Source organism: Notothenia rossii, assembly GCF_949606895.1.
Source record: "Notothenia rossii genome assembly, chromosome: 11".
Lineage (NCBI taxonomy): Eukaryota > Metazoa > Chordata > Actinopteri > Perciformes > Nototheniidae > Notothenia > Notothenia rossii.
The window spans coordinates 57,546,038-57,557,768 of NC_136910.1; the positions used below are offsets into that span (position 1 = coordinate 57,546,038).

Here is an 11,731-nt window from a genome sequence, read left to right on the forward strand (position 1 = left end):
CTCCCGTCACACACCGCACCTCCAACTTAAAGCCTTAGCCCCGCCCCCTTCACCTGAGCAAACAGCACCTCTCACTGAAACAGAAAAATGCATTAATAAAGGTTCCAAATAAATCAAAACAAAATCAACTTAAATGCGGCTCCTACACTAACGATCAGATATTCATGTCTTACTGTCCTCTCTCTTTTCAGCCGTGTCAGTTTGACTTTGCTGTCTTCTGCCCGAACATCACCGAGGCCATGGCTTCATGCAATGCAGGTGAGATCATTGAACCTGTGTGAAAGATGTTTGTGTGAAAGAAGAATAAAGTTTGAATTGCACGAGGGTATTTTGCACATGCGTGTAAATGATGTTGTCTGACAGCCTCACTAGTAAGGCAAGACACGTTTATTTATGCAGCCCCTTTCAACACAAGGCCATTCAAAGTGCTTCTGGGAGTGTGTTCCAGATGTTTGGAGCATAATAACTGAACTTCTCCATGTTTAGTTCTGACTCTGGGGACAGACAGTCGACCTGTGTCACTACCCGATCTGTCAGGTTACCCGAGCAGTCTGCGCCAGGGTTTCCATCAGCCGGTAATTACCAGTTTTTAGCTGGTAACATTTATTACGAAACGGTAAATTCAAAAGGTTAGGTTACCTTGGTTGCTGATTGGCTAATGGTTACACAAGCCAAAACATCATTATGACATCATCATCATACAGAGAGATTCTCCCGTGTTATTATTCAAAGTTAATGTAAACTTTTGAATAATGTACTTCATCTAACTATAAGTAGTTTGTTTGAATGTAATAATTAGGTTGTTTGAAGATTTTCCTTTTTCAAGATTATTGAAAAAGGAACATTTCGATCTGTTAGGATTATAAACTGAAGCAATATAAAAAAGAGCCCTTTAACTGAGTTTCAAACATCATAGTCCGGTAATTACCTGCTAACGGAAACTCTGCTTCACAATTCTTCTTCTTATTATAATTGAAACATGACCGGTAAGTTTCGAATTTGTCCGGTAAAATTAATTATTTCCGGACACTTGACAACCTGACAGACCTGTCCCAGAAGACCTGAGAGTAACACTGTTAGTAATGAATACCTTGTTCATGGTGTCGCCTCTCAGACCAGCAGAACTTCAACGTGTCGGTGGAGAACATGCTGACCCGCTGCCTGGACAACGAGAGGAGCTGGCACCTCCACAACAGCCAGGCTTCTAACAAAGGCTCCCAGCTGCTGATTGAGGACAGTCTCCCGAAGAAGACGACGACGACGGACACGCTGGTGTTCCCTTGCATCCTCAGCGCCCTGCAGTGGATCACTCAGGGTCGGGATCCGGTTCTGACCGACCCGGCTAACAGAGTCCTGCCGGTGAAACCTAGCATCAACGCTAAAGCTGCTCCGCTCTGTGATGCCTCTGAGATCCACATCCTCATCGCTGGGAGCCTCCACCTGGTGGGGGGGGCGCTCAAACACCTGGACGCAGCTAACTACAAGTAAACAGACATGGGGTATTGGTGGATTCAAACTGTTTAAAAAATGGGATGTCTCATTGTTCTTGACATCTAAATGAGGTGTGTTTGGTGCTAGCACTCAAACACCTGGACGCAGCTAACTACAAGCAAACAGACATGTTAATTCAAACAGTTTCAATAATGGGATGTCTCATTGTTCTTGACATCTAAATGAGGTATGTTAGGCGCTAGCTTTTTGGACTGAATGAGACAAGCTGCACCGAGGTACTGTTAGCTTTCCTACAGTAGCTGATGCTAGCGCTCAAACACCTGGACGCAGCTAACTACAAGTAAACAGACATGTAAATTAGTGAATTTAAATAATGGGATGTTCTCATTCTTCTTGAAATCTAAATGGGGTATGTTTGGTGCTAGCTTTGTGTCTTCTGAGGTTTACCTGAATGAGACGAGCTGCACGAGGCTCTGTTAGCTTGATGCTAGGAGATGATGCTAGGAGGCGGGACCAGGGCAGCTCCACCCAGATTCGTACAGACGAGCAGGGGGAGACCACTTTAGTCTTAATGAAGCCAAACATGTTTACATGATCTGAAAGGTGCATTCAGGTGCAGCACGACGAGCGGACCTGACTCAACTGGAACCGTGTGCCTCGGAATGAACGCAGCGTCGTCTCGTTATGAAACAGAAACACGACAGGAAGTGCCTCATGGAGTTATGATTTCTTGTGATTTTACTATCAATTGGAACACTTGACTATTACGAAGAAAGCCATTTTGCACGGCTTCTAATTTTGTTGGATTTTGGCAATGTATTAAACACATGGCCTACTCGTTTCCTTTTTGTACGTGAGTGTAACTTTGCTAATGTCCTGAGATTTGAAGTTGTGTAATTAACTCTCCTTCCGAGCCCTCTGTCAGACTGTACACTGAAATTATAGTAATATATAAATGGTCCTTCATTTACATTATCTGACACTACATATAAGTATCGTATGTAAAATGGTTTGAAAATATATTGAAACTGTATAAAAAGACATTTGTAATCGGGGTCTTCATGTTGTCATGTCGATTAAGTGACGGGCGTAACCTCAAGTGAGTTTACATTTCATTTCAGAATAAATCAAGAATACTTGTCACTTGTTGCAAGTGTCTGAAATACGAGTTAATAAAAAATGGCTTTGCAAATGTTGTCATCTTTTCTTGGTCTCCTTCCAGCAGCTTGAACCTAATAGGATATGTTTTATAATTATAGAAACAACTGTTATCAATGAATTCTAATCAACATCTCCCCCTCATCTGCACCGCTCCATCATCATCATCATCATCATCATCTCCATCCTCATCAGTGGTAGAGGTCTGATATACACACTGAAGATCACAATATGGGCGTCTGTCTAGGATTTATTGGAAAGCAAGTTTTCTAGGAAATGGGCAATTATAATTTACCATATAGTTACATGTAAGTTATATTTGTTTTGTATTTAAGTCTAGCTCACCAACATCCAGCTGGAGGTAAGTAAACTAACTAGACTGCATTTATATATAGCGATTTCCATGTCTTTATGACCCTATGCTCGTACTGTACTTGAGTATTTCCATTTTACACTACTTGTGCTTTTAGTCCACTACATTTTGGAGGCAAGTAATGTACTTTTTACCGTTCTACATTTATTAAACACTCAGTTACAAGCTACTTAGTACAAATGAAAACACATGATGTGATGCAACATGTTAGTTTTTAATATTCACAAGCTACCCTGCAGTATACAAAGTCATACTCATACTCAAGTACAAGATCTGAGTACTTATACTTTTACTCAAGTACAAGATCTGAGTACTTCTATTTTTACTCAAGTACAAGATCTGAGTACTTCTCCTTTTACTCAAGTCTTACTGTTGAACAGCTTCCTCCCATGGCTAAAGGACTGGGCTGTCACTCAAAAACTGAGTAGCCAATTGGGGCGCACCCCTGAAAGTCCCGTCCACCTGAGATGTGTGTGCCAGAATCACAAACAAAAAGTGAATGAACGCAAAGCCTGCAGCGAGAGCAAAAGTCTGATCATTGAGAAAGAAGCAAAGAGAACTGCAAACAAAAAGACATGTTATAAAAAAGAAAACGGACTTATAGTTTACATGATCACACAAATTATTTGTTTGCAAGTTATAGTTTTACCTTTGAAATTACATTTATTTTTGCTTGACTCAGTTTTTTTCTCCTCTTAAACCCTTAGTTTTGCTTGATTCTGAGAAAGTGTTGCCTTATCTTAATGGCACAAAACTGATTCCATAAGTTAAACCGGCTCCAATATTTCAAGTCAGCGGCAAATGCCTGTATACAAATGGAGCCCACCGGCCACCGTAGTTACCGGATGTAAAGGGAGCAGAGTCGTCCTAACGCTAACACAAGGTGAGAATGTTATCGGATTTTGTTTCAATCAAGTAACCACAGAGGCATACTAGACCGACCAATGTACATTTTAACCGGTTTTTTTTTTTTAGAAAAGCACTCGTATGCTAAACTACACTTTGAAGCACTGCAGTGTATCCTGTTGAAGGAACGGTGATAATATTATAAACAAGGTGAATTTATCGATGACAACGAAAACGGCCAAGACACACATTGAGCCCAGAAAATGAATGTTATTAAGGGCTGTAAATTAGTGACGGCGAGATGAAGCCTTATGATGCTTTGAAGCTTTCCAGCCAATTGGTTCGCAAAAGGGTTCATCTCATGAGGCTTCATCATGGGCTTCATTTGAACCCCCTGTTGGTCAAAGTGTGGAAAACAGGCAGATTTGACATCTCAACCAACAGTGTGCTCTACCTCAGTGGTTCTCAAACTTTTTTCAATAATGTACCAACTTTGAAAAAAAATTCAGTCACCCCCTGATCAGCGCAAACACTATTTGTTAGGGACAGAAAGCCTGTCAACACTCTATAAAGAGGTACAGTACAGCGCTGCACCATCAGTGTCTGATTTATTAATACAACAACATTGTAACTGAGAAACACTTAAATGCTACATTTCAAATGTTTACAATCCATCACTAAATTCATGGCAAACCAATTTTAACATCATGCAATAACACTAAGGCGACATTAGTTCCATTGAACTGATCTTTTGAATGAGTTGTACTTACAATGTAGTGAGAAATGGGCTTGTGCTTCACTGAGGATCTTTGTCATTCTGACAGGGAGGCTACTGCAGTTATTATACTTCGCGTTTTTGTAATGTGTAACTCTGTTAATATAAAACCCACACTTCTCAAACTTCGTTACTTTTCCTAAAATTGGTATATTTATCTATTTATTTATTTTGTGGCGTGGGGAACGAAGAGAAAAAAAGATATGAGCATTTTATGAGCATGGGATTTTGACACCTCATATAAACATTATGCATAATGCTGCGCTATATACTTTGCGGCCACACGCCGTTGCCAAGCAACGCTTATTGTTTAGGTCCTTTGATAAGCAGGCAGTCATATAATTAGCTAGAACTAGCTAGATCTGATAGATTTGGACTTAAACGCGAGTGAAGTATAACCGGACGCGAGAGAGAGATCAGAGATCAGATCAGCTGCCGACGGAGAACACGCAGCTCTGCATGATTACAGCTCTCATACCGACTTCCCAATGAGTAAAGCCTTAGATTGAATAACTCTAAACTACAAACATTAAATCATATTCTCATGTTAACAATATTGTATTTATTCCAATTGAATGATTGGGATTGAAAAGCCTACGTAGGCTGGTAAACATTGGAAAAGAGGGATTTGTATTACTTAATAATATTCATAAACTTAACCATGTTGTAGCCTGAGAAAGGCTAAACCATATCAAAGAATATATTTATTAACTACATTATCTCATTTAGCTGTAGCTTTTGTAAACAGACAAAAATACTTATTGACCAGTCGTTGAACCAGGGACCTTGCGGTCGTGAGTCAACTGCTTTCCAGCTGAGCCACACCACACACTGATTATGACTGAAAACACTGTATACCACTTATAACTATATATATTTATTCATTTATTGATGTTTTTATTCCTACTTTTATTCATGCTTTTATTTATTTATACTTATGACATGTTCCGACCTCTATATAAGTGAGGGTCTGAGCTCTCTTAATTCCATCGTGTCGCCGGGCCCGGGTACAGGAGGGGTAATATCGTTCTTATTGTATCCATCGGTATTATGAGCGTTGTGGTTCAACCGATCTGAATCGTAAGCTGTGCCTGTCCAGGACAAGCTTTTCCTTTGTAACTGGCATGCTAGTATTCGGTTCTTTTTCGATGCTCCAAACTCAAAGCCTTTACATTCTCCACAAACAATGAATTCTCAGCTACTTTCAGTATGTGAACCATTTAATAGAACAAATTCACAGATCACCTGTATTATCTCCATTAAACTGATCACTGCTGTCTGTGCAGCCTTACAGGAAAGGAGGCAAAGATGAGGATTTCCACCAGTCACCTTCAGCAGCTCGCCATCTTCACCACTGTGCTGACTGGGGGGGGCATAGGCACCATGTACTATCTGATGCAGAGTGAGTACAACTCAGTTATATTTTATCAACACCATCAAGTAGAGGCCTCAATATGTCATCAAATAACAGTTGAGCAAGCGCTCTATTTTCCATGTTCCTGTTATACTTATTTATGCCATATGCTAGGCTCGTCTGTTTTGAAAACAGAACCACATTTTGAAGATGGATAAAATAGACAGATGGGACGATCATCGTTCACTGGACTTCAAGTAAATGAAAAGTTTTAGGTCGGTCATCACGACCAGTTTTAGTCGGTCAAAAACGTTTTGAATGACTGAATGGAGTTTGGATCTGTGCTCGGCTGAGCTACTGCATCATTGTTACTGCAACAGCATATTTTTTGGATCACCTGCATTCACACTAAAACAACTTCAATATGTCCAAAACTCAGCTTCCCGCTTGCTCACCTCCACCCGACGCTCCGACCACATCACCCCTATCCTCCATGGCCTCCACTGGCTCCCCATCAAACACCGCATTGACTTTAAAATATTACTTTTCACTTTCAAAGCCCTCAACAACCTTGCCCCCCCCCCCCCCCCCCCCTACTGTGACCTCATCCAACGACACACCCCCACCCGTCGCCTCAGGTCTGCTGAAGCTAACCTACTGCAGCCCATCAGGACAAAGCTCCGGACCTGGGGTGACAGGGCCTTCGCAGCAGCCCCCCCCTCACTCTGGAAGCCCCTCCCCAGCCACGTCAGATCCGCCATCACTCTCACATCATTCAAACAATCCCTCAAAAATCACCTTTTCACTCTTGCCTTCAACTCCTTATCCACTAACCCCTTTCCCTTATTCCTCCTAGCTTAGCACTTTCTACTTTTGTTGTTATTTAGTTTTACTTGCTTGTAAGCGCTTGTAAATATAATTTATTATTATTATTATTATTATTGTAGCTGCTCCATCAACACATACACATCTCCATCCTTGTTAAAGAGGCCCAAATAAGGACATGTTCTCTGTTTGACTGTGGTGCAAACAGAAAAAACATAAGAAAATAAGTTGTAAGACTAGGTCAAACATAAAATGATAATAAAAAGACAGTATTTTAAAGAAACTATTAAGCATTAAAAAAATAACAAAGACAACTATGAAAACCATATTTAAATATGCAAAAAAAAATGTAAAGCAAAAAATTATATTTAAAAATGCAGGGCTGTGCAGACATGTGCGAAATATATTCAGAGAGCTGAACATGGAACACAGTATTAAGAACAAATAACAACATGTTCTTCACATGATGTGCATTAATGTAAGTAAGGGATAATGTGCAGCGACGCGCTTGCTTTAAAAGTAGCACAATTCGTGATGTCAACGCTTGGAAGGTATCTAGATATCCCTGCCCTAATGCCAAAGGAACTGCACACTGAATATGTGTCGCCGTGTGATGATGTCTATGTCTGGACTGCTGCGTAAAAAGGAGGCTTTCTGCCCCGTTACTTCTCCGCTGTTTTCTTGTCCCTCTTGTCTTGTCGGCCAAACTGTATACAGTTCAATCGACCGAACTTCTTTCTGCAGATATAAGCGTCGTTAACAACAGTCAATAAATCCTTGACAGCGGTCTGCCTATTCTGGATTAACAACGTGTCACGTGTTCTGAATTGACCAATCAGAATCGAGTATTCAACTAAACCATTTGATAATGCGGGGGGGGGGGTTCAAAATGAGTGACAGTGGGTGTCCCGTGGCTTGTCAAATTTACAAAAATGCTTTATCATCTCCTTTCCTAAAATTGTGGCCCACATGCTTTACTAAAATTCAAATAAATAGGAGGACTGGCGTTTTTTCCACAATGCCTGTGAATTCAGCCTTGCTCTTCAATTTCTGTCAGAGTTGCATCATTTGAACTGCTGTCATTTTGTACCCAACTGACGGTTTAACTGCCTTCATGCAGTGCCCTTTGAATGTGAATTTTAAGTGCTTTTATTCATTATAATTAACCATTTCACTGCTTTCAGCACCTTTACTTATTATTTGATAATTCTTTTCATTCATTTTTTGTACAGAGAAATTTGTTGAGTCAGAGTACCACAAACTGGCCACGCAGAAGTTGAAGGCATGTCCCGTTGCCATGGAACGGCTGGGGGCCCCGCCTTTAAAAATCCACAACATTCATCTAACTGACAGAGACAACCGCATAGATCAGAGCACTGCACAGGTACTCTCATCAACTCTTAAACATGTATTAAACTGTAAGGTAGTTAACAAAGCTCTTTTTAACAAGAATTATACTTTCAGAAAATGTCCAGTTATTAATGCAACCTCTGGCAATAATCACGTTTAACATTAGCGAGTACCGAAGAATGGATTGTAATTCGCCAGCGTAGGTCAATCACTGTTTTGAGGATCATTTCATTCTATGGATTGTCAAATCAGCTGGTCATGACCAAATATGATTGCTAGCGCTATATTATAGATTCAAAGGCTTTATTGTCATGTGCACAGCAGCTTCAGTGTACATATGCAATGAAACTCTTAAGTCACAGGCCCTCCAACAGTGCAACATATATATATATATATATATACATGAACATTCAGAATGTTTTTCCCAAGCTACTGCGGCAGGTTGTGCATGCTGCTGCTGTACAGTAATCCTGTTTATTTCAGAAAGCAAAATTGTGACTGTGATTATTATTAGACTTATTATACTGCCCTAGTTACTGGGGTTTAATACAAAGTAATCTTTGAGTCCAGAAGGTGAGGTTGGTTTGGGATTCAAATGGTGGGCAGCTGTACTTCCAAACATGTAGTGCAAAGCTCTGCCGTCTGTCTACACTGCAGATGAATTTGAATTAGCATTGTGTTGTGTTGCAGATAAAGATCCCTGTGACTGGTTCACACACTGGAGGTTATCTGTATACGTGTTCAACAAGAGACCTTGATACCAACAGGTTGGTACATTCTGTATTCTGAGATGCACATTTTGTTGACAATTTATTATTCTTTATTCAGTATATTGTGACAGAAATATGCATCCACAACTCCATCCAAATGTACAGTGCATCTTCCATATACATTGCATATGGGAGATGACAAAAAAAATATATATATATAAATAAACATATGCACAGTAGGTCTGAATACACACATGCACAGTAGGTCTGAATACACACATGCACAGTAGGTCTGAATACACACATGCACAGTAGGTCTGAATACACATATGCACAGTAGGTCTGAATACACACATGCACAGTAGGTCTGAATACACATATGCACAGTAGGTCTGAATACACACATGCACAGTAGGTCTGAATACACACATGCACAGTAGGTCTGAATACACATATGCACAGTAGGTCTGAGTACACACATGCACAGTAGGTCTGAATACACACATGCACAGTAGGTCTGAATATGCACAGTAGGTCTGAATACACACATGCACAGTAGGTCTGAATATGCACAGTAGGTCTGAATACACATATGCACAGTAGGTCTGAATACACACATGCACAGTAGCAGCAGCATCATCCATGTCAGCAGTGCAAAGCAAGCTGTTGGTATTCTGAGGAAAATGGGTGCAAATCACATTAATTTAGTGATCCCTTCAACCAAGGCAAATACATGCATTAAGCATTAAGGCTGTTGGTGCCGTCTGAAGTCCACCACCAGCTCCTTGGTCTTCCCTGCGTTGATCTGGCACCAGAGAGTGAGAGTCCAGCGGTGAATAAACACTGCTGTTTTTTAAGTGTTGCTATTCTGTTGCTATAACCGGCGTATGTTTCATTATGATTCTACTTGTGATTGACGTGACAACCTGTGCAGCCCATGTATTGATTCCATCCGATAGCTGCTATAATAAAATACAACAGGAACACTTCTACCTTCTCTCCACAATGATCAATAACAGCGAACGGATGGTGATCAAAGTAAGGTACAAATAAACAGAATCACACGAAGCCTGGTTAGCGTTGCCTGACTTTATAAAGTGTGTGGTCGGGTTCTAGTCACTTTGCTCAGCGCTACTGCTTGTTACAGCTTTAACTTGCCGTACTCGCCATGAACTGTTATTGTTCAGGTTAATCTCGCCCCCCTCCGACGTAAGCGTGAAGTATCGGTTCTTGGTTCTTTCCGGGCAGCCGAGTGGGGCCAGCTAAGAACAGGAAGAACCAGAGCTTAATGAGGCTCTAGCTCGGAACCGGCCCTGGAACCGGTGTGGTGGAAAAGGGGCAACAGAGACCCAAAAGTACTTTTACTACTGTATCGTATTATTGTCGATGGCTTTATGTATGATCACTATGACGAACAGATGGCCACACTTCGTCTAAACACACAGCCACGCAAAAAACTGCGGCATGTGTTCGGCTCCTTATGCGTACTGCAATTTTTGAAATCCCGGAGTAGAGTTCCGGTGCGCTCCGGCAGCACTACACCCCTGATAGTAACACATTGCCAAACATTATCTGAGCACTAACTCCCATGTATGCCCGTTATCCAATGCAAATCAGTTCTGGACCAGACTTTAGATCTGATGACACAAACAACAGATTTACTCAGCAACTGCTCTACTAAAACAGACTCAACTCCCATATCTTTCTTGTACTATTTCTTTGAAGGTCAAAAAGTACATCACATGATGCTCTGTGTGTAACATTTCTGTTTGTATCCTTTCATACAGGTGGAGTCTAAAGCAGGCCGTTCTGAAACTGAAGGAAGGACAGACCATTGACCTGCTGAACCCTCCTGCAGCACAAAGCTTTGACACAGAGCTTTGATACAGGGCTTTGACACAGAGCTTGGATACAGGGCTGTGACACAGGGCTGTGACACAGGGCTGTGATACAGGGCTGTGATACAGGGCTGTGATACAGGGCTGTGACACAGGGCTGTGATACAGGGCTGTGATACAGGGCTGTGATACAGGGCTGTGATACAGAGCTGTGACACAGGGCTGTGACACAGGGCTGTGATACAGGGCTGTGATACAGAGCTGTGACACAGGGCTGTGACACAGGGCTGTGACGCAGAGCTTGGATACAGGGCTGTGATACAGAGCTGTGACACAGGGCTGTGATACAGAGCTGTGACACAGGGCTGTGATACAGAGCTGTGACACAGAGCTGTGACACAGGGCTGTGATACAGGGCTGTGATACAGGGCTGTGATACAGAGCTGTGATACAGAGCTGTGACACAGGGCTGTGATACAGGGCTGTGATACAGAGCTGTGATACAGAGCTGTGACACAGGGCTGTGATACAGGGCTGTGATGCAGGGCTGTGATACAGAGCTGTGATACAGGGCTGTGATACAGAGCTGTGACACAGGGCTGTGATACAGCGAACACACCCAGGCACTGACCAGCTGTCTGTACTAAGGACAACAGTGTTGTGTGGTCTAACTTACAGTAAGAAAATGGACGTATATTAAACCAAATAGCAGATCTTTTGAAGGGAGCAGTCACACGAGGCAAATGTCTTTGAACGTCACAGCTTCTCACCGACTGATCTGGATTTGTTGATATTTTGTATTAAATAATGTGATGAAGGCTTTTTCTTTGTTATGCTGATGCTGGGGTCATTTTGATTTCACAGGATAATGGCTTTAGAATCAGAACATTTAGCACACAGTGCTCAAAGTGCATATTTGCTGCTATTATTTAATGCCTACAATGAACCAGATGAAAAAATAAATATGGCACTTCCACATTTTACTCTTTGGCGTACCGTGACTTTATCTATCAGCGCTCTCAAATCATGTGTAATTGATCCCTTTGCCAT

General features: G+C 41.5%; 2 protein-coding genes across 4 annotated transcripts in view; both read left to right on the forward strand.

Moving 5' to 3' along the window:
* fpgs (folylpolyglutamate synthase) overlaps nt 1-2,644 on the forward strand; it is a gene marked incomplete at its 5' end in the record, with an annotated part of 4,251 nt that extends 1,607 nt beyond the window's left edge. The window contains 2 exons of the mRNA XM_079659980.1: nt 192-258; nt 1,115-2,644. Of these exons, the coding sequence (XP_079516106.1) occupies nt 192-258; nt 1,115-1,488 (441 nt within the window). The 3' untranslated portion in view covers nt 1,489-2,644. The remainder of the gene's footprint in view (nt 1-191; nt 259-1,114) is intronic.
* Nucleotides 2,645-3,552: 908 nt separating this feature from the next.
* Nucleotides 3,553-10,847, forward strand: coa1 (cytochrome C oxidase assembly factor 1). 3 transcript variants are annotated; one of them, XM_079659610.1, is made up of 5 exons: nt 3,553-3,866; nt 5,899-6,006; nt 8,016-8,167; nt 8,824-8,900; nt 10,631-10,847. In XM_079659610.1, exons 1-5 carry the CDS (start codon nt 3,785-3,787, stop codon nt 10,725-10,727), a joined length of 516 nt encoding a protein of 171 aa, XP_079515736.1. In that variant the 5' UTR covers nt 3,553-3,784; the 3' UTR covers nt 10,728-10,847. The 3 variants fall into 3 exon arrangements, with proteins under 3 accessions (XP_079515736.1, XP_079515737.1, XP_079515738.1); XM_079659611.1 differs by having other exon boundaries at nt 3,752-3,866; nt 5,891-6,006; nt 10,631-10,840; XM_079659612.1 differs by lacking the exon at nt 3,553-3,866 and adding an exon at nt 3,925-4,039 and having other exon boundaries at nt 5,891-6,006; nt 10,631-10,841.
* Nucleotides 10,848-11,731: the final 884 nt, after the last annotated feature.